At 39.2% G+C, this 22,655-nt stretch overlaps 1 protein-coding gene across 2 annotated transcripts in view; it reads left to right on the top strand.

The window, feature by feature from the left end:
* LOC135211721 (uncharacterized) overlaps positions 1–7,555 on the top strand; it is a 290,983-nt gene extending 283,428 nt beyond the window's left edge. For both annotated transcript variants that reach the window (XM_064244966.1, XM_064244964.1), the window contains exon 6: positions 7,332–7,555. In XM_064244966.1, the coding sequence (XP_064101036.1) occupies positions 7,332–7,415 (84 nt within the window). In that variant the 3' untranslated portion in view covers positions 7,416–7,555. The remainder of the gene's footprint in view (positions 1–7,331) is intronic.
* Positions 7,556–22,655: the final 15,100 nt, after the last annotated feature.

Here is a 22,655-nt window from a genome sequence, read left to right as displayed (position 1 = left end):
CAAATCCAAGTTTTCATGCGCCTCAGTACACTGAGTGAACGTTCAGCCTCACATGAACTTGCTGGAGAAACCAAAAGAATTCTCAGCAAGCGTTCAACCTGTGGGAACATTCTTCGAACCTCCGGCACTATTTGCAAATGCCTTTCGGTAGTCCTCGACAGATGCACCCTGGAAATGATTAGGGAAGTGATCAGTTTCTTGCCTTAAGGAATCAAAGTTCTGGGCAAATACTCTGAGCCACTGTCAATAACTTTGAAAAACTCTACTCCGTAATGCACCTCTGCACAACTGGGAGTATATTCCTGAGAACCATCATCAACCTCTGGAATTTAGCGCTTGTGAGGTATTCGCTGCTTCTGGTTCACACTCCTCCTCAATTATCTCTTGTGACTCTTCAAAAATGTTCTTAAACTTGTCTCTTGTACGAAGGAATTTGAGATTTTCTGACCGAAATGATGGTGAATGTTTGACAATGTTGGAAGAAGTTTGTCTAGCAGCGTACAGAGTAGCTTCCGAACTGAGCCATTCCATTTTTAGGCCTACCATTTTGCCAGTAAATTGAAAACACAATAATTAATAGGAAAATCAAAGGCTTAGATGAAGGAATACTAATAATAAACTCACAAGCAGCTGCTGCAAAATACCTAGACCGTGGGTAGCAAGCATTGGCGTTTGCCGTGTTTTTCCTTGCCGACAAGGGGTTGCACGGTCAATCACAGCCCGGAAAAACAGTGACGTAGAATGACGTCATCTCCCTTTCTGCCAATCATCAGAGGACGAATGGTGTTGAAAGTTTCGTGTATTTCGGAAAACTCATTTAGTCGCATTCACCTCTTTGGCTATGTTTAAGAATATCATTCACCCCCCCACCCCCGCAACAATATCATTTGTGGGTTTTTTTTTTTTTACTTAATACGAATGCCATATGTTTTATGTCGCTCACTTAGAAAATTATAAATCGAATAAAATAATAATAGAAGATAGACAAACCCATAGGGCCTAGTTGATTGCTGAAGGAATTTTCATTTTGCAGTATAACATTATGAATAGGTGTGCGCTTTAACATATTTCAATTTGCGGAAGCTTATCTCTGTCTCACGAAGTCTCAAAGAATTATGTTCAACACATATCGTCTGAATCCGTTTGCCTCCTGTCGCTTAAGCCTGTCCTATTAAGTCTATAAACCGGCCATGGGCTGGTTTATAGACTTCATGCATGTCACTCTGCTGCGCTGATTGGCCTCTGCATGCAGGCTGGAAAACCGTCATGCATGCATGCATGGAACGCTGTGATTAGGCAACAGTTCCCCATTCCCCGCTCAGCTAATCACCGATTGAAGGAGAGACAGACATTATTACCGTGAATATTATCAATATAGAGTTTTGCTAGTTTTCATTTCATATTAAGCCTTCCGGACCTGACTACTTAACCACCTGAAGTCCCTAGCTGGAATTTAATATGTAATCTGATCACTAATTATTATCGTTTTTAATTTTTTAACGTCTCAATATTATTGCAGTTATTGCCATTAATATAAATACTATCTTTTGCACTTCTTCAGCAACACACCGTGTGGATATTGCTGATTTATCATGTTACCTCATGTATCTAGATTTTGTATGTTATTTTCTATACTTTGAATATTCCACCTTGTATATGGCCTTGAGCTGAAATAAGATTTATTATTATTATTATTATTATTATTATTATTATTATTATTATTATTATTATTTGAATAATGGCTATTTCAGCCGCGTTTATTTTGTAATGAAGTTTCTATTCTTATTACTGACTTCTTCTGTACTCAAATTGCTAATTGAAATGCCAAATGGGAGATTCAGGTCAAAAGCGTGGCGTTTGTCAAATTGATTACGAGAGATATTTAACCATAGGTCACATTTGAAACTGATAATAGAAATTTTTTATAACTGTTATGCCTTACTATAATAGGAAACATAACAGAAATTGAGGTCGTCTTGAGGCCATTCGACCTTGGAACTGTAATCGAACCTCGTTAACCTTGACTTATCTGGGGGTGTTCCAACGAAGATTCTCTCTCTCTCTCTCTCTCTCTCTCTCTCTCTCTCTCTCTCTCTCTCTCTCTCTCAGCCAGTACTTTTATGTCATTCAAAACGTCCCAAAATAGATACCTCAGCACATTCTTCGGGCGACATTTCGACAGAACTTGGATCTTTGAACAAACAAAATGAAGATTCCTTCAAAAAACTAGTCGGCCGAAAGCAAAGTGACCCAGCCAACGTTCATCTGGATTTAATTATTTGGTTTTTTTTTTTTACCGTAGATATTATTTATTAACGTTTTTCAGACTGAGCATTTTTAAATTGTTTTTTGTCGTTTGATGAAGCTGGCCTTTGGTCAGCACGGCCTCGACTTTCATGAGCAGCCTGTAGTTATTATGCCTAGCTGTGAACCTTTTGGTTTGAAGTGATAACGTGTGTGAGTGTTTAGCATGTCTTGGCTGGGAAATTTCTGTCGTTGTAAAGTGGAGGAGTTGCTCTGGAATAACTACCATCCTCCGTCAGCAAGGCTCCAGATGAAGTGACCAGCAGACATGTGTCAGGCTTGAATAGGATGGATAAGATAGGATAAGAGAGGTGGTTCGAGAGGAGAGTTGAAATTAGAAGGAGAGGTGCAGACTGGATTGCTCGCCCTCAAATCACTCGCTGATCAAGAGCTCTAACTGTGTCACTTAACGAGGAAAACAAGTTGTTCGCCTCCCGTAGGGGTTAGGGTCTTCTGTGGTGATTACTTAAGGTTCTTTGCAGCGTCCCTTCGTCTCCTGGCTGCAACCCCTTGCATTCCTTTTACTGTACCTTCCTTCGTATTCTCTTTCTTTCGTCTTGCTTTCCAAGGTTCCACTTAATCCAAACAGTTGATTCATAGCGCAACTGCAACGTTTTCTTCCTGTGACACCTTTCAAACATTTTTAAACTCAAGGTTCCGTTTCAGGGCTGAATGTTATAGATCCCGGCGCTTGCCCTTTGCCTTTTAATTCTTTATTTAACTCTAAGCAGAATGTATTATTTTTTATTTTATTTCTTTTTTCATACACACGTTTGTTCAACCTCTTTTTACTTTTGCAGGAGTTTCTTGCTTTAATCGGTGGATCAGATGTTGAAACGGGAGGCCCCTTGTATCTAATTGAGGACGTTTTGCACGACATGTTCTATTAAACAGCACTCTTATTAATGTAACTTTCAATCATTTTAAAAATTTTGTCTTCGCCTCTATCCAGTGTGGAAATGTTCATCAGGTGTAGCTTCACGGCATTTGAACATAAGACTGGAAAAAACATTTGAGATTTATGAAATGATAAAGAATTAATACTGAATGTGCGGTTTTTACAACCAATTTTTAAGACTTAAGATTCTCCACGTTTTAAAACTGTAGTTTTTACAAAATTCTCTCTCTCTCTCTCTCTCTCTCTCTCTCTCTCTCTCTCTCTCTCTCTCTCTCTCTCTCTCTCTCCAGTACTTTTATACCATTCAAACGTCCCAAAATAAATACCTCAGTACATTCTTCAGGCAACATTTCGTCAGAACTTGGATCTTTGAACAAATAAAATGAAGATAACTTCAAAAAACTAGTCGGCCGAAAGCGAAGTGACCCAGCCAACGTGCAACATTTAGTAGTTACCTTTGGAATGGATTTTTTTTGTTTTTATGATGAAACATTCAACTTTTAGACAAAAAAATGGCCACTCATGAAAGTAAAGAGGCCGTGCTGACTAAAGCCCAGCTTCATCCAACGGCAATAACATAAGTTGAAATACTCAATCTGAAAAAAGTAGGTAATAATATCTAAAGGTTAAAAATCCAATCATTAAGATATGATTTTTAACCTTAGATATTATTTAATTACTTTGTTTCAGATTGAGTATTTTAACTTCTCTGTGTTATTGTCGTTGGAGGAAGCTGGCCTCTAGTCAGCACGGCTTTTCAACTTTCATGAGCAGCGAGTAGTTATGCCTACCAGTGAACCTTTTGGTTTAACAGCGGTACGTGTGTGTATGTGTGTGTACATGTGTGTGTGTGTGTGTCTGGATCATTTTGGAGAAATTGGCTGGGAAATTCTGTCGTAAAGCGCTGAAGTTACTCTGGTACCCTGGAATAACTACCATCCTGCGTCAGCACGGCTCTAGATCAGAGGTGGCCAAACAGTCGATCGCTGTTCCCCCACAAGCATATATAAACAAACAAAAACACAATCATATATATACGTATATATATAAACTTGAAACGGACAAATCTGGGGGGTTATTTTGTTTGGCTGACAATATTGTAGGAACCTTAAATCAAGTTTAGCTTTTTCCAATTTCTTGGAGTGTCTTTCCAGAATACGGCAGTTATGTCGAACACGAGGTCAATAACGAGTCCTTAGGAAGGAGTGGAAGTTGCTGGAGTTACGAAGTCTTGAGTCGAATTAAGAAGAGGTAGACGAAGAAGACGCTCCCAAGGGTCACTGTGTCGTTTGCACCACATTCCAAAACACACGACGATAATGAAGGAAGAATCCCAATATGCGGAGACCAAAGGCAGATGGAAAACCACACGAGCAATTAATTCCATTTATTGTGGCCGACGGCGTTTCGCAATAATCCATTGCATCTTCAAGGCTGCTAAATGACACTTATAATTTTGTTTGACAAAAAGGAACGTCACTATACAAAATTATGAATGTTACAAGAAAACAAATTTCTTGAAATACTTTACAACAAACATACCCGGTACATGGCTAAAAAGTGACTAAAAACAAAAAAGGTAAAACTAGCTGGAAGTAAACAGAACAGCAGAGAGAGAGAGAGAACAAATAAACAAAGGTGTGGAAGATGTTAGTGCATTTAACGAGGGAACGAGTGCTTCAATGAATATTGACTAAAGTCGTAAGCTCGTCCTCGCGTTGAGCTGAGGCTTATTACTTCAAAGTTATTCATATCCATCTGCGTTTTGCAGATTGCCGCGTGATTCCTTGTATTTGATCATTCGGACCTGGACAGTCTGCATCCCGTCTTATAACTAACGGACTTTAGTGGCCGTCTCGTACATCCAACGTAGGTTCCGCGCTCCCATTTGGGACAAGTATATTTATAAATGATGTTGGATGCTAGAGACGGACGCAGTCTATCCTTAGATCTGAAAAAGAGACCGCAGCGTTAGAGGGTTTTGCGGAATAAGTTTAATAGTTACGAAAGGAAATTCCACGCTAATGATCTTTACAACTTTTTTTGCGGAAATCATCTTTGAAAAGGAAGGGAAATTTAGCGTATATTTCTAGTTTGGGAACATTATATGTGATATGTGGCTCATTCAAATTCATATCCAACAACTTTCTCAAAAATCTGTCAAAATACTTTAAAGGAAAACAATTATTACTAAAAAAAAGAAAATACAAAACCTGTTAAGAACTCAATTTCGCTTGCCAAGACGAAGTCAGAGTAAGGTCCCTGTGGAGGAGTGTTGAAATAGCATTTAATTTAAAATTAAAATGACATACGCAGTAAAAATTAGTACCCTACCCAGTAAAGGTGCTCCTCAAAATACGTAGGTCCAGGAGAGTGGGGGATTTGCATAATTCCTTCTCCATAGTAAACTTGACATTTGAGTGCTCGGCATTTAGATGATCTAAAAACAGCTGACCTACGTATTTTGAGGGACTCTGAGGTTGTCCATACCAGTATTTACAAGAAGAGCAAATTTACTGGGTTGGGTACTAATTTTTATAATCTGCAAAACGCAGATTGATATGAATAACTTTGAAGTAATAGTCTCAGCCCAACGCGAGGACGATCTTGCGACTTTAGTCAATATTCATTAAAGCACTCGCTCCCTCGTTAAATGCCCAGACGTCTTCCTCACCTTTGATTATTTTCTCTCTCTCTCTCTCTCTCTCTCTCTCTCTCTCTCTCTCTCTCTCTGCTGTTCTGATCACTCCCAGCTAGTTATACCTATTTTGTTTTTAGTCACAATTGAGCCATGCACCGGGTAGGTTTGTTTTCAAGTATTCTAAGATTTTTTTTATATCATAATTTTATATAGCGACGTTCCTTTCTATCAAACAAAATTATACGTGTCATCTTGCAGCCTTGAAGATGCAATGGATTATTGCGAAAAGCCGTCGGCCACAATAAATGGAATGAGTTGCTCGTGTGGTTTTCCATCTGCCTTTGGTCTCCGCATATTGGGATTCTTCCTTCATTATCGTCGTGTGTTTTGGAATGTGGTGCAAACGACACAGTGACCCTTGGGAGCGTCTTCTTCGTCTACCTCTTCTTAATTCGACTCAAGACTTCGTAACTCCAGCAACTTCCACTCCTTCCTAAGGACTCGTTATTGACCTCGTGTTCGACACAACTGCCGTATTCTGGAAAGATACTCCAAGAAATTAGAAAAAGCTAAACTTGATTTAAAGTTCCTACAATATTGTCAGTTGAACAAAATTAACCCCAGATTTGTTCGTTTCAAGTATATATATATATATATTATATATATATATATATATATATATATATATATATATATATATATATATGTGTGTGTGTGTGTGTGTGTGTGTGTGTGTGTGTGTGTGTGTGTGTGTGAGAGAGAGAGAGAGAGAGAGAGGGGGGAGGGGGGGCAGTTGTACTCATCTTTTATCGTACTATGGTGCTATTTGAAATTTTTTTCCCACGTAATAAGTATGTGATTATATAGTCTTGTTGATCGTAAAAGAGTTTGCCTTTAGAGCAGATCTCGGGAGTCCAAAAGTCTGGCTACCTCTGCTCTAGATGATATGGCCAGCAGACATGTGCCAGGTTTGAATAGGATGGATAAGATAGGGTAAGAAAGATGGTCTGAGAGGAGAGTGAAATTGAATGCAGTCTGAATGCTCGCCCTCAAATCACTCGTTGTTCAAGAACTCGAACTGTGTCACTTAACATGGGAATCTAGATTTATATCTTCTGTAAGGGGGTTAGTGCCTTCAGTGCACCTCATGCATTCCACAGTAGGTATTACTCAAGGTTCTTTATGGAGTCCCTTCTGCCCCTTAGTTGTAACCCTTTTCATTCCTTTTGCTGTACCTCCGTTCATATTCTTTTTCTTCCTTGTTACTTTTCACTCATTCTTAAAAGTTGATTCATAGTGCAACTGGGAGACTTATAACTCCTGTTACAGCTTCCAAACATTTTGACTATTAGTTTCCGTTTCAGTGCTGAATGACCTCATAGATCCCAGCGCTTGGCCTTTGGCCTTAAATCTATAGAGTACTCGAAGCAGAATGTATAATTTGTTTTGTTTCATACACACTTGTTCATCCTCTTTTTACTTTTGCAGGAGTTTCTTGCTATATTCGGTGGACCAGAAGGTGCAGGTCCCATGTATCTGGTTGTGGACAATTTTCTCAACGTATTCTATTAATGTAGTTCATTCATTTTTAAGTATATGTCTTCGCCTCTATCCATTGTGGAAATGTTCATCAAGTGTAGCTTCACGGCATTTGAACATAAGATTGGAAAAAGCATTAGAGATTTGTGAAAGGATAAAGAATTAATACTGAATGTGCGGTTTTTTGTAACCATCTCTAAGACGTAAGATTTTTCACGGTTTAAAACTAGGTTAAAGAATCATATAATTTATATAAGTAACGTACCCAGTAATTACTTAGCTAAGAGTGTCTACTCGAAGGAAGCTCAAAATTTGTAAATTAGTGGTTGCGACACACTTTTTTGGGAGCGCCTCAGCGGCGTGGTTGATATGGTATTAGCGTCCCACCTCGGTGGTCGCGGGTTCGATTCTCGGCCATTCCATTGAGGAGTGAGAGATGTTTATTTCTGGTGATAGAAGTTCACTCTCGACGTGGTTCCGGAAGTCACGTAGAGCCGTTGGTCCCGTTGCTGAATAACCACTGGTTCCATGCAACGTAAAAACACCATACAAACCAAACCAAACCAAACACTTGTGGCTGTATGTGACTGGCCCCGCCCATTTTCATGGTAACCGAGGAGCGACTTCGTCACTTCAGCCATGAGTTCTGTTTGTTTCTACCGGTTTAAGACACTCACTGTGTTAAGATTCTTATCTAATTTTGAATAGTTGTCGGATATCTTCCCTTTTGGTGAAGTATTTTGACACAGTAGCCTTCGGCATTGATTATTTAGTTAGGTGTTTCTCTGTGAAAACTTTTGTTAATTAGTTTTCTGAAGAGATACTGATTTGGACTGTTTACTAGTTGACTGTCAGACACTAGTTTTTCTAGCTAGTTTCTAAAGGTTGCAATACCCGGTTATCTAAAGCTTGATACGACACATAACTTATGTACGGTGATGCTCAAATCTGATGTGACATGATTCTTTTTGTATCGTCCAGATTCTCAGACTCAGTGTAACGTTGGTAGCAGTGTTAAACATTTTTTGTTTATTTCTAATGTCATAATGTCGAAATTTTGCAAATTCACAAGCTAGCACTATTTACCTCATGGTTATATAAATATGACCCCTTTTATGCATTGGTATAATTCGTAATCTGTATGATTTAAACCAATTTTTTTTCACTTGCTTAGTTCAAATATGGTATAATACCTAAGGTTAGTGATGCCATCAATGACAGCGCACTTAATAAGCTCCTCGGGCTGGCCTATCTGTTCTTTGAGGAATAAAAGATAATGATGATTTTGATTATATGGAGAAGATGGCTATTAATCGAAATATCTATTAATTTTAATATCAAAGCTTAAGGAAATGACACAGGACAGAGGTAGATGGAAAAGACACTGAAAACGGCGACCCCGAATAGGGATAAAGCTGGGAAGAGGAAAAAAATGGAACACTTTGTTTCTTTAAACTGGTTTAAAATATTATTTTCTTGAAAGTTCTTCTGCTTGCATTTGGTGTATAATTTATTTTTCCATAAGGTAACTTGAAGTGTAAGAATGTGTAGATAACCTCATTTGCTTTCTGGCCAGAAATTGTTAATATAGAGATGTGAATGCTTAGTGTAAAGTAAAGAAATCTAACAAACCTAGGCCCAGGATCAAAATCGTGGTTTTGACAAAAGAATGTTTGCATAGGTGAGTAGTTGCTAGTAAGCCATAATTTTTGGAGTGTTACACCAAGTGGTTCTTGTTGCGCTGCCACTCTAATGGTTGCATCACACACCCTCAACACACTTAATATCAGTGGACGCATACTACTTTTGTATTAACACACAAATTTTTTTTCAGCATTTGGGTGTAAAAACAATCAAATAGGATGGTTGCAAATTTTATGGTAGCTTTGGAAATAATATTAATGTTATGACATTTAAAAAAAATTTTTACTTAACAATCGAACTGAGGTTTGATGACTTTTTTTTAATCAAATGCATCACCATTGAGTGAATGAAAGGGAGCGACTACATATCCGCGGACGATCGATTTACGTGGAAAAAATCTTAAGTAACTACATGTACTATAATGCATATTTGGAAATGAGAAGGGGAACATTATAATTGCTAATAACAATGATTTTGTCGTTGACCCAGTGAAAATAAACCATAGGAAAACATCAAATGGTAAAGGGGGACCCAGTGGGAAACCGGGGTTTTTGGGTGGGGGGAAACGGCCTCGGACTTTTACGGCGAACGAAACTCTCAATTCCCGGTGTCGAGACACATAAATGTACATATTTACAGTTTCGTTACGGTTGACCCTTTACTCTGCATACAAAAGTTTGACCTCTTACTTTGCATTCAAGTTTGACCTAGGCTAGCCTAGGACCCCTTACTTTGCAGAACTTTGAACCACTACTCTGCATGTAAAACGACAGACTAGCCTTGGCTACCACTAACCGACATTACAGATAAATTAGATGCTAGGACCTCTTACTTTGCATACAGAACTTTGAACCACTACTTTACATGTAAACGACAGACTAGCCTAGGCTACCACTAACCGGCATTACTTATAAATTAGTTGTTAACAGTGAATATGTTTGTGTGCGCTGTCAGTAAGGAACGGCGCTTCGCGCCTTATCCACATATTTAGATATTCTTGGCAAGCCGGTACGTTCTGGCAAGAGGTAATGTTGCACCGCGCGCTAGCCACAGGGTTTACAGTAAGGCCGTGGCGAAATGGCGCTTCGCCCCTTATCCGCATATTTAAATATTCTTGGCAAGCTCATATGTTCTGGCAAGAGGTAATGTTGTGCTGCGCGTGCTAGCTACAGGAGTTACAGAGAATTAGCTACAGTACATACAAAAGGACATGACTAGCCTAGGCTATAAATACCCTCATAACTGTAACATTAAACACCTTACTCATTACCACAGACTGACCAACCACTTTACATACAAATGGCGGCATCGTGCATGTTCCTACGTACCCACCGTCAGGCCGATAGATCTGTTCAAACACGTGCTTCGGTACTGGCTTCGAACTAACCGAAACACTAGTTTAGGATAAAAAAAATTAATATACAACTTACCTTATTCAAATTTCAAAGTCGCTGCTGTCCGACGACCATGAAGGCATCAGTCTCGGCCTCTTTGAAACGGGTGGGGGATCACGTGCCTCGCTGGTTGAAGGTCCTGGTCTTATTGTTTTGGACCGGGAAAATAAATCTGAGATGGGGGATGTCGGGTGGCTTTTGAGCCGATAGACACACTTGATCAAATTCAGAAACGCCCGAAATGGACATGGAACATCTTGTAGATACCGCTTCTGGGATACAGTACATAGAAGAATTGCTTTCATAAAGTTCTTTCTGCGTACCGTGTCTTGGTAGCGCGCTCCATTTAAGAACATACCACTGCGATTCTATAGTGTTCATGTGTACATTCGGGTCGTCCAGGCTAACGAAGTTAACGCTGTGGTTCACGACATTATGCGCAAAATAATTATCTCGGACTTTGGTTTCTGGAAGTACATTATCAAGCAACACCGGGAGCAGAGTTTTGGCAGAACGGTCAGGAAACACTTTGAAAAACGTCTCACGTGTCTGTCGGTCAAAGCCACCGAACACCCAAGTCCGTCCACCTTACGGCCACGGTTGTACTTCCGTTTCCCAAATTTAGATTAGTCGATCTCAACAATATAACCAGGACCACCGATTTTCTTATTATCAGAACACAGGATTTGGCAATATATATCCCAACAAAAATTATACCAATCCACCATGGTGTTAGGTGCTAGAGGCATAACAAAATCCCTTACAACACACTTTGGGGTTTTCTTAGTGAAACAAAATATTAATATAATAATTGTTTCTAGGAAAAACGCGACTTTTCAAAGAATGACCTGTGCCGCACTGATACCTTCTTCCCACACTTGCTGTTTGTACAGTGCCACATGTATATGGGCTGGCCTGTGGCCTTGCTGGTCCCATCTTTCATGAACCGTTGGTTTCCTATGTTGCACGTTGTACATAACCCCGAATAGTCCCCAAGTAAACCTTCTCTATACAACCACTTCATAAATTCGTCGGTGTTGCGTAGAAACTCGATCACAATACTAATATACAAATGAGTATTGTTATCGAACTTGTCTGCTGTTACACTTTTATGGAACAACACTTTGTGTGTTCTATCCATGACAGCGGTGAACAACAGAAAGAACGAATTCTGTGAGAGAAGGTATGGGTGTATGAATCATATTCATGGGATGCGTTTTTATTGGTTGGCAGTAAATTAATCCATGTCCCTTGGGAGTGACCTGGATCAACGTGATACAGGATTGCTTTGATTTAAAATTCCGACGTACAGCGCCTGACTGTGGCCATCTCAAGAACTATGGGAGCTCCAACCTCCGTGTCACCGTTCACATCAACTGGGTACTTAAAAAAAGTTATGTTTCACGGGAAATATCGGCTGATGGAAAATTTGAGTAAATTGGTCGGATAAGTGACTTTTCGGGTATATTTTGGAATTCTGGACAACTTTTTTTCTATGCATTTTGTTATTTGGGATAATGGTTTTGAGGGTGTAGGATCTGTCAACGGATATGGTTTGATTTAAAATTCCCGCAATGGGGGCGGTCCTACGTACAGCGCCTGACTGCGGCCATCTCAAGAACTACGGGAGCTCTGACCTCTGTGTCACTATTCACATCAACTAGGTACGTACATAGAAAAAGCTACGTTTCACGGGAAATATAGGCTGATGGAAAATTGGAGTAAATTGGTTGGATAAGTGACTTTTTGGGTATATTTTGGAAATCTGGACAACTTTTATTCTATGCATTTTGTTATTGGGGTAATGGTTTTGGAGGTGTAGGATCTGTCCACGGATATGTAAACTACCCAATGAAAGTTTTGACAATGTTTTGTAAGTGTTTTTCCTGAAAATTGGCTACATGGTACATTTTCTTACAATTTTTGAAATATATGAGAGATTTCACTCTTATTGAATATATGACTTTATTGTATGCAATAATAGTGTTTTCACTTGGAAATAATTGATAAATATGAAGCATGTTAGGTTGCCAGTTAGTGAATTTTGTACTAAATCCTATGCAGTCATGTAGCATCAGTTCTGAGCATAGCTGTACTTCGTGTAGGAGACAGGTAAGTTCTATTGAATTGACATGTGAGGAGTGTAAAGGGTGGGATGAGAAAACATGGAAGACTTTGGCTTCTCACATTGCTAAGGAAAGTGCAGAGGAAAAATCTTTAGCTAGCCAGAGTACTCATGCTAATGTAATGTGAATGTTCCTGTTGTCTTGTCTGCAAAGTTTCCTTCTCCCATTTCCAGCCCCCTCTGATTCCACATGCTCTTTTTCCCAGCTCCCACACTTCCGAAACGATCGCCTTACCTGCGTCAAGTCAGATTAGTCTTCTCACAGATACAGTGGCTCACATAGAGGAATTGATGTGTTTCCTCTTAGAACAGTTTAGTAACAAAAGTGCAAGGAAAGTAATGGCTGTCCGTTCCACCAACTCTTCTAGGCGAAGGTCACTGCTATGATCCCTCAAACCCTGGGGAAGGCATACTGGAGACCCAAGGGAGGTAGGTGGGGTCTGCCCACAGGTAGTCACCCCCCAATCATTTGCCCCAGTTGTGTCCCAGGTTGCAACAAAAGACAGCCATTTGAAAGGCATCTCGAGGTGCGTCATCAGCTTTTGTCGAGCTCTGGAGACTTGAGTCCTAGTAAACGACATAAGTGGTGTACTGAAGAGGTGGTCTTCATATATGGACCGGTCTCCTCCACTACCCAGCAAAAGGCATAGAGAGCCTTCCTGTAGACCCAAGCCCTCGTGTAGTACTTTGGACAGTCTTGAACACTTTTCACTATTGGAGCATTGATTGGCAGTGCCTGGAAATTCACTGTTGTTGTTTAATCATGCCTCTTCTCAGGAGTGTCAAGTACTTCTGCAAGACATTTTTTAGACAGTGAGCACCCATCTGTGACTGAGTGCCCAATTGTGACCAAGAGTCCAGGAGTGGACAAGCACCTAATAATGGCCGGGCGGCTATTAGTTTTGGAGTGCCCAGCAGTAGTTGAGTGTGCAGTTGAATCTGAGCACCCAATGGCTTTTGGGCACCAGGTTGGGTTTGAGAGTTGAGTGATTCCTAAGTGCCCAACCCCATTCCTGTTACATTGACACCTACCTCTAAGCACTTGGCAACGAGTGTGTTAGGTTTGGCCTCTTCTAGTCTGTCTCTTGTTACGGACCTGTCTTCTAAGGATCTAGACTCTTCTTTAGCTCCTCTTCAAAAACAATTAACTCTCTTGGATCCTTCACTTTCCCAGATTTCATTGGATGAAGAGATGGGCCAAGAAGAGGTCCTATCGGCCTGTGCTTCCCTGCTTAGATTTTTGTTGCACAGCTTTCCAGGGTTTTTTTTTGCTCCAGTGACCCCTACTTCTGCTTCCTCATTGATGATGAGTAAGAAGGCTTTGTGCTAAGTAGGTACATGGCTTTGAGAAAAGGCAGCAAGGAAAGGCTTCCTATAGTATTCCGTGTTCTCTCAACTAGAGAAGCTACTTCCTTGGGAGTGGCCGCCTCCTCCCAGGGATTCTTCTCCAATCTTATTGACTCAGCCTGTAGGGTGGCATTCACTTCTGTGAAGATAATTTTTTCAGCTTCAGTAATGGGCTATTTGCTAAGGAACTTTTTAAAAGGTGTTTGAGGTGGTAAGTTTTATGGATTGTACTATTGGAGAATAAGCCAAGAAGTTTCGTGATTTTCCCAATCTGCCTGAAGATGTGTAAGCAGATTGGCATAGTGTGCTTTCTTGCTCAGATAAGGCTGTTAGGGATGGTTCGTTAGGTTATGTTATGGGGATCCTTAAGAAAAGAGAATGTTGGGTCTCATTACTTTAAGGGTGTCACATCATTGCACAAGTCAGCAACCCTTTTCTTGCCCCTAGACAATCTACACCTATTGCCACAAGCAGTAGTTGAGGAGATTGCCTCTCACCTCCACAACAAATCTGTGCCTGCTAGACATCCAAGGGATTGGGCTCCTGTCACTTCTTTAGACATTATCTCTTCAGCTTAGCTGTTTCGAGGAGTCTGACAAAGGTCGCAGTCTGGTCCATGAGGAACTGTTTGTTTTGGTTCAAGAGCAATCCAAAGGTTTTCCTCTAAACCTACAGCCAGAAAGGGAAGTCCCTGTCCTTCATGCACCCATCAGGGGGAAAACTTTATCTTTTTTTTGGGAAAGATGGAAAGAGAGAGAGCAATGGGCAATTCAAGTTTTGAAGGAGGGGTACTCCATTCCCATCAGGGAAAAGCCTCCTTTAGCCAGGAATTGGCAGCCTACTTAGTAAGCTTGGAAAAATTTTCAGTCATCTCAGTGTAGGTCTCTTCCCTACTCAAGAAAGGAGTAATAGAGATAGAGGAAGATATCAAGTCTAAGGGTTTTTACATTCGACTATTCGTGGTTCCCAAGGCCACAGGTGGATGGACCAGTCCTCGATGTGAGTGACCTGAAGTTTTCTCATCAAGAAAAAAAAGTTTTGCAAGGAAATGACCTAGTTTGTCTTTGCTTTCATTCTCCAAGGGGATTGGATGATCTCTCTCGACATGAGAGACAATTACTTCCACATTCCAATACTTCAAGATTCAAAAAAGTATCTCGGATTTGTATTCAAGAAACAAGTTTTTCAGTATTGGGCTCTGTGTTTCGGACTTTCAACAGCCCCACAAGCCTTTGCCCGAGAGCTTGCCCCAATGAAGAAGTGGCTCCACTTGCTAGGAATCAACACCTCACTATACCTGGATGACAAGCTACATCGCTCCCCCATGAAGGAAAGGTGCATGAAGGACCTGCAGAAGACATTTCTGTTGATACAAGACCTAGGATTACTACTGAACCTTCAGAAGTCTTCACACACGCTGTCTCTACAGATTATTTCCTCTTGACTTGGGACCACCTTGACGTGGTGAGGGAGCTCTTGAACCCCAGGAATGTTCGTAGGTTCAAACCCAAGAGTCCCATAGATCATTAAATATTTATAAATTTGGGTTAATTTTTGTGGGATTTTCCACTTTTGCCAAAATAATTTATTAGACCTGATAAATAGAAAAAGATATCATGGCTGTGGGTTTATATCTGAAGATAAATAGTGGGAACTGTGGTAGGACCATCAACTGCCTGATAATGTTTGGACCTGAGAGATATCAGGCGGAACTATTATTCTACAGGGCTGGACCACGGATTCCAGGGGGTGTCTGGTTCTGGTGGATAGGACTCTTGGCATTTTATCCGGTTCACCCATAACATGATTGGGTGCAGATGATTGTATTCTGTTAATACTCTTAGTTCTAGCAGGCTGGTTTGGCTTATACTTGGGCCATTGTAATCATGTTGTGCCATCCCCGATGAAAGGGTGATGATATACTTTTAAGGTTATTAGGTTTTTTCTCAAATCTTTATGATAAGTAGAAGTAAATATTATGGTACCCCTGGGCCCTTTGATGGTACCAACTCGACATAGTTGATGACCGCTGGAACTTACTCTGACAACCTTTGTTTAGAAAAATCGAAGCAAAATGCTTGTGCAATTAGTCTGGAACCCAATGCAGCAGTACAGAGCAAACCCAAAAAAGTAAATGCCGAATTGACCCCACCTAGACTAACTTATGTGAAGAGAGAAGAGATTACTCTATCACTAATAGTGGTGAAGGAAGAGTAAATGAAATAAGAATGACACACAAAAGCACATGTGGATGTGATGAATGTTTCGTGGAATTGTGCAACAAAAACAGAAGCATAACAAAAGACAGTTTAACAAAACTACGAAATTTGATCAAATTCAGTAATAAACTACTAGTTCAGCCACTTACGAAAAGGGCTGTATGTGCATTGGACAGATAATTTCTTAAAAGGAAAAACAAATGTCGTAAATAAGATTTAAGAAAAAAAGCAAATTGATAATCCACAAAAAGGGACTAACACGAACACACTAATGTAACATTTTCAATAATTATATTATACAACAATGAAACGTAAATGGTCTGCAGACCAGATTATATTTAGGAGAATTACATCGATTGCTAAATGAATATGAACCAGTGACATGTTTACAACTTGTCAGCATACCAGTGTCAACAATAGGTAAATATACTTAGTAACTGCATCCAGAGAGGAATAAGGAATTAGGTTCTGCTATATATTATATACATAAAGTATGTTATGACAGAGTACCTGTAACCTTTACTGACTTGGATGTATCAAGTATTAAAGTACGAATAAAAAACGATAATTATGTAATTTGTAATTTATACAACCAGCCTATTAAAAATTACGACATTGATGGACTTGAAGATCAATACCAAAGAGCCTACATTAATAATTTTCATGCTCACAACCCGATATGGGACTGTAATTGTACGAGCCTAAAATAAAACAGGGAGTAAAATAGAAGAGTTCACAGATTCAGACTGCATGTGTTGTATAGATAATGAAGTAATTAGCACATATTTACCAAAAACACAGAACTTTTTCCTCAGAGTTAACTCGTGTACAGCAAGTATTGTTAACGGATTAGACTGGAATACAGTTGATGACTCACACACCAGTGATCATTTCTCAATATTAATTTCCTTGTTACAAAGTAATTGCAAATCATGTTCCTCACTATAACATTTAAAAAGCAGATTGGGAGCAATATGGAATACTCACTAGAAATATCTCGCCATTAGAATATTTAAAAGAAAATAATGAAGATAATAAATTTCTTCTAATGCTGATAAAGCAATATGAAACTCAAAACCCCATCTCAGCAAAATATGTTAGCAAGTTGGTCCAATAAACCATCAGAATGAATAAATAATTATTCATTCTGTTGAATAATTATTTACGATTAGATAATATGAATGGAAAATTCAGTAAAACAAGTAAAACATTACCAAGATTAGATGGAACCTCACAAGAAATGACTATACTATTTTAAAAAAGGACTATAATATGACCTCAAATTGATACATTAAAAACATGTATACAACAAAATTTCTTCAAAATTTAAAAAGAAATCAATCAAGGAAAAATAATTTCATAGAGGAAATACGTATCAGACCTTTCTAACAATACTCCCAGAAAAAATATGGGATAATAAATGGTACCCATGTTAACCCACCTAGATATGCCATATTAAAAATGGTAAAAGAATACTTGATCCAAAAGAAATAAGTAACCGCACGAAGAAAGACTATAGAATTAATAACAAAAAACTTCGACACAATTGAAGATACATATGTAGTAGAAAATTTAATATGGAAGAAGAGTTGGAATGTGCTCTCTCGAACAGCAATAAATCTGCTCCTGTTTGGAGGTGATCTGCCATTTATACCTTTGGCAAAGTCATACTTATAGCAGTTTTTCATTATTTATGGCTTCGAAATTTATTTAATGACGAATGGCGTAAAGCAATGATAATTCCTATTCCCAAACGTGGAAAAGGTCCTAATAATGTAAATAATTACAGACCAGTTTCATGGAGCAAACCAAATTGTTGTAGAAAATGGTAAATGCTCGACTAACATGGCACATTTGAGAGAAGAAAATCTTGACTCCCACTCAGTTCGGGTTACAATGTAACAGTTCTACATTAGATTCTCTCTAACTTGGAAGACCATAATATTATATGTAGAGGTTTTGAACGAAAGCAAATTACTGTAGCCATCTATTTTGACACTGAAAAGTAAAAAATACTACATGGAGTTATGTTATACCAAAAACTTGACAAAACAACACCATTCAAGGACATTGACCTAGTTTTATCCAAAACTTTTTGACAAATCGCAATTTTCAGGTGAGAATTGATGTTCTGTCTAGAATATTTCCACTTGAAAATGGTGTTCCCCAGGGAAGTGTCCTTAGTGGCACACTGTTTACTTTTGCAATTAATGATATCAGTAATAATCTACCTTTTGGAATGAAACATAACCTGTATATGGATGAGATTCCCATATATTATTCAGCATCTAATAAAACATGCAGAACGAATCGTTAATAAAAGCATAATAAAGATAGATGAATTGGCCTCATCTGTAGGATTTAAATATTCCATAGATAAAACTGAAGAAATCGTGTTTTACAGAAAGGAAAAGTGGAAAAAAGTTGAAGAAATAGATTTTACAAATCATAAACCATATTATACCAATTGGCCAAAATGTAAGTTTTGGGAATAGTATCTGATACTCATTTAAACTGGAAATTAAAGTGTAAAAGGATGTTGAATCTAATTAGAAAATTATCAAACACTGCTTGGGGAGTCGATAGACAAACCCTTACAGTACTGTGTAAAGCAACAGTGCCGTCTATCATTAATTACCGTAGCGAATTATATCGCTGCCGTTGATGAATAACCACTGGTTCCATGCAGCGTAAAAGCACCATACAGAGAGAATTATATCGTTACGCATCAGACGCAGCGCGGAAAACTTTTAGACCCAGTTCATAATGAGGGCCTAGTATGTTCAGGAGCCTTTAGATAATCACCAACCTCATCTTGACAGGTTGAATGTGGTGAACTACCTCTCTCTCTCACTCTCCATAGAATTTGGACAAGCGGATCTCCAACAAAAAAAAAAAATAATGAATCTTTTGCAGTTGCAGTTGTTCCGATTATGGCGTTTTTGAGGAACTGTTATTTATTTATCAATAAAACCTGAATTTTGTAAATAATTAATAAAAGCACGAAAACTTGTACAGCATATATTGAATAAAGAAAAAAATTGAAGTGTTACTGAGTAACTGTATCTATTGTGAGTTCCAGTATGAAAGCATATGTCTTTGTGCCATTTTTAATTTAATTTTAACTTATTCAGCATCATACTGAATGACCTATTTGGTCCCAGTGCTTGGTCTCAGGCCTAGACTTGGTATTTTATTCTAATCCTTCGGGCCAGTCCTATGAGAGGTGAAAGTAAGCTCAGTGGTCAGGTTAAACTCCTTTTAAGATTATGTAATAATAATCGACAGATTATTAATCTGGGGATGAGGAAGGTACTCAAACTTTTCGAGCTTCACCATCCAAAAAAAAAAAAAGGAGTGAAGGATTGCTTAAAGGATGTCAATCTTTTCCTGTCTCTCCCAACCTGTTCAGCCACTCGGTGGATGAGTTTGTTAGATACACTAGCTTCTCTAGAACAATTTGTGAGGTTGGGAAAGTTGCATATGAGACCTCTGCAATTTTTCATGAGGATCAGTTGGGATCGGAAAATAAATCAAGACGTGTGTTTTTCTGATGACAAGGAAATCAGAGAAGACTTTCGGTAATGGAACTCTGCAGACAGACTGTTAGAAAGGAAGTCTTTTGTTGTTGCGAACCCCAACTTAAGAGTTCTATTCTAATGCGTAGGAAGTAGGTTAGGGAGCTCTCCTGGGGTAAAGAAGCTTCAGGAGTGTGGTTCCAAAAGGAAAGAAGTCTGCACATCAATTTAAAGGAGTTGAGAGCGATTCATCTGGGATTGCAACACTTTTCTGACGAAGTTGGCATCAAGAATATGGCGATATTCTCGGACAACACAACAGCTCTGGCTTATATCAGACTTCAAGGGGTAACCGATTCATTCTCCCTTGACGAAACAGCTAAAGATCTGCTTCTTTGGCTGGACAGAAATCATACCAAGTCGATAACTCTCTTTATTTAAGGAAATACAACATGTTAGAAGACGAGCTGAGTCGCCACAAGCAGGTATTCCATACGGAGTGAACACTGGACCGTTGGGTTTGGGCTGATCTGTGGAAGTTGGTGGGGGGAGCCAATGCTGGACTTGTTCGTGACATCCAAGAACAATCATCTTCCAGAACTGGTCCAACCTGGATCTGTATGTCTTCCCTCTTGTCGTGATTTTCGGCGACTTATTATAGTTCTAGGCTCTGATGGTGTGAACCGATAGTAAGATCAGATGACAAAACTGCTGCTACGCAGTTGAGAGATTGGGAAGATACAAAGGGTTTTTGGTGTTTTAGTACAAAAATAAACTCTGCAACTTGTTAACAATGACGATTAAGTCAAATTCATGCCATTACAACTTTACATTCCTAGCTATCATGTACTCGACACATACTGTAATTTTACAAGTACCTTAACCAAAAGATTTAAGCTAATTCACCGGATATATTTACACAAATTCCAGCTGACATCAATATCACGACTATAATTAACACTTCAAAACAATAATTGACTAAACGAACCCAATAACGACATGGATGTCCGTGGATAAAGAATCATGTTACACAGTTCTGGGCAAGAAACCCGTCTATCGAGAAGAGTATTTGCCTTACCTGTATACAACCTCACACTCTAGGAAAGAATGACTCTGTCTAGAGTTTGCTTGGATGTCAATTTGGTGTCGCTAAGATAGGAACTAGTTTATTACGCATCAACTTTAACATTTCATTTTAAGAGAGAGAAATATGTATAATTCTTACGTGTTATCTTAAGATCACTGAAGCAGGATTTAAACCTGACAGGCTTACTGGGTTCTCGTAATTTTGAGGATATTCGATAGCATGACTCCCTTGATTGTTAAATAGTATACATTGGATAATTTAGTTATTCTTTGATACAAAAGTGTAATATCTCAATAGTACATAATCTCTTCTTCCCCTCCGTCTAGTTTGGTCATCACTAAGTTCACATTAGCACAACAAATTACAGACATGAAGTTATGCTCACCAGTCTGTTTTCGTCTTCTTTCCTGCTGTAACCTGACGTTGTGGAAGGTTTGGCGCTAAAAGGGGATCCGTCCTTATTGTGACTACCTCCATTCGGGATAATCAGCGAGGTCCTCAGAAAATTCCAGTCTCACCAAAATGTCAAAATGACACTGGTTGCTCCCTTCTGACCACAGAAGGAATGATTCCCAGAACTTCTCAAACTCACTGTGGTTGTGGACTTCCCAAGACTGGTTTTAGGACAGTTGCGTCCCGGACATTTGCGTCCCGGACAGTTTCGTACCTCCAGTTTTATTTTGACGCTACCTTATTTTCTCTCTCTCTCTCTCTCTGTCTGTCTCTCTCTCAATTACACCTTACCTTCATTCTAAACAAGCTGAAAGGTAGTTACCATAAATAATAATAATAGTGACATTCAAAAGCCACAGTAGTGTTAAAATATATTGTACAATGGTAAAAAATACAAGGAGAGACTTTCGGATACTGCTCCGTATCCCTCTTCAGCCCTACTGACGGTCAAACAATGGAGGGAGCGTTACAACAGTGGAAAAAAAAAAAAAAAAAAACTGGTTCAAGGAGGATGGATCTAAGTGTTGGTCAGGTAATCCCCGTTCGGTTGTTTCTGTTGGCGAGACGGCTGGAACGGCGAAGTGGTCGTTCAGGTGATTCCAGCTGAGCATACACTCCATCGGTGCCATGACTTGAAGCTGTAGTAACCTCAGTCATCTGGGATAATAGAGAGGTGGGAGCAACATCAGGGGTCTCACAATCACCAGACATATGAGTCCTAAAATCGTTGACAAAGTGGTCAATTATTAAAGAATTGGTAAAACTATCTTCATCAGTGAAGGTTTTGTTTCCTTCAAAAGCACACCCCTTTCTAATAGCAGCTCCTTCCACTAGGCGACGAACACGAACATCCCCACTCTTAAAAATGACAGAGGCACCATTCCAATTGATGTTGTGTACTTCAATAATAATAATAATAACAATCTTTCCTAAAGCAAAAGGGTTGTTACTATGAATTAAACACAAGAGTTGCTTGGTAAACAAGCTGAAAGATAGGTACCATAAAAAAAGCAATTCCAATTCTCCCCAGCGGTGTGTACCACAAACATCTATTGGAATTAGGTTTTCATACATTATTTCTTATTTCGGAAATCATGGCTAAGTTCCGGAAATCTAACACTGGTGGAAAAATATTTGTAGACGAGGAAAATTACAGCTACCACTATCATAAGAAAAACTATGATGAACCAAAAACATACTGGAGGTGTGTAGTGCGATCTTGTAAAGCAAGAATTCATACAGTGACCGATGCAGTTACGGCACGCCACAGTGAGCATTGTCATGGCGCCTCAGCTCCAGAAGTCAGAGCACAAGAAGCTATGTCCCATTTGATAACTTCTTCAGTGTCAACATATGAACCATCAAGAAGTCTTATCAGAGAAACGATCGCTAAAGAAGATGAGTATTCCATTTCAAAACTGCCATGTTTTTCATCAATGGGAAGAAATATACGTCGATGGAGACAAAAGGCACATCATGCAGCCCA

Source organism: Macrobrachium nipponense, chromosome 4 (assembly GCF_015104395.2).
Source record: "Macrobrachium nipponense isolate FS-2020 chromosome 4, ASM1510439v2, whole genome shotgun sequence".
NCBI classification, from domain to species: domain Eukaryota; kingdom Metazoa; phylum Arthropoda; class Malacostraca; order Decapoda; family Palaemonidae; genus Macrobrachium; species Macrobrachium nipponense.
The sequence above is the reverse complement of the archived record's forward strand: the minus strand, read 5'-3'. Positions and strand labels throughout refer to the sequence as shown.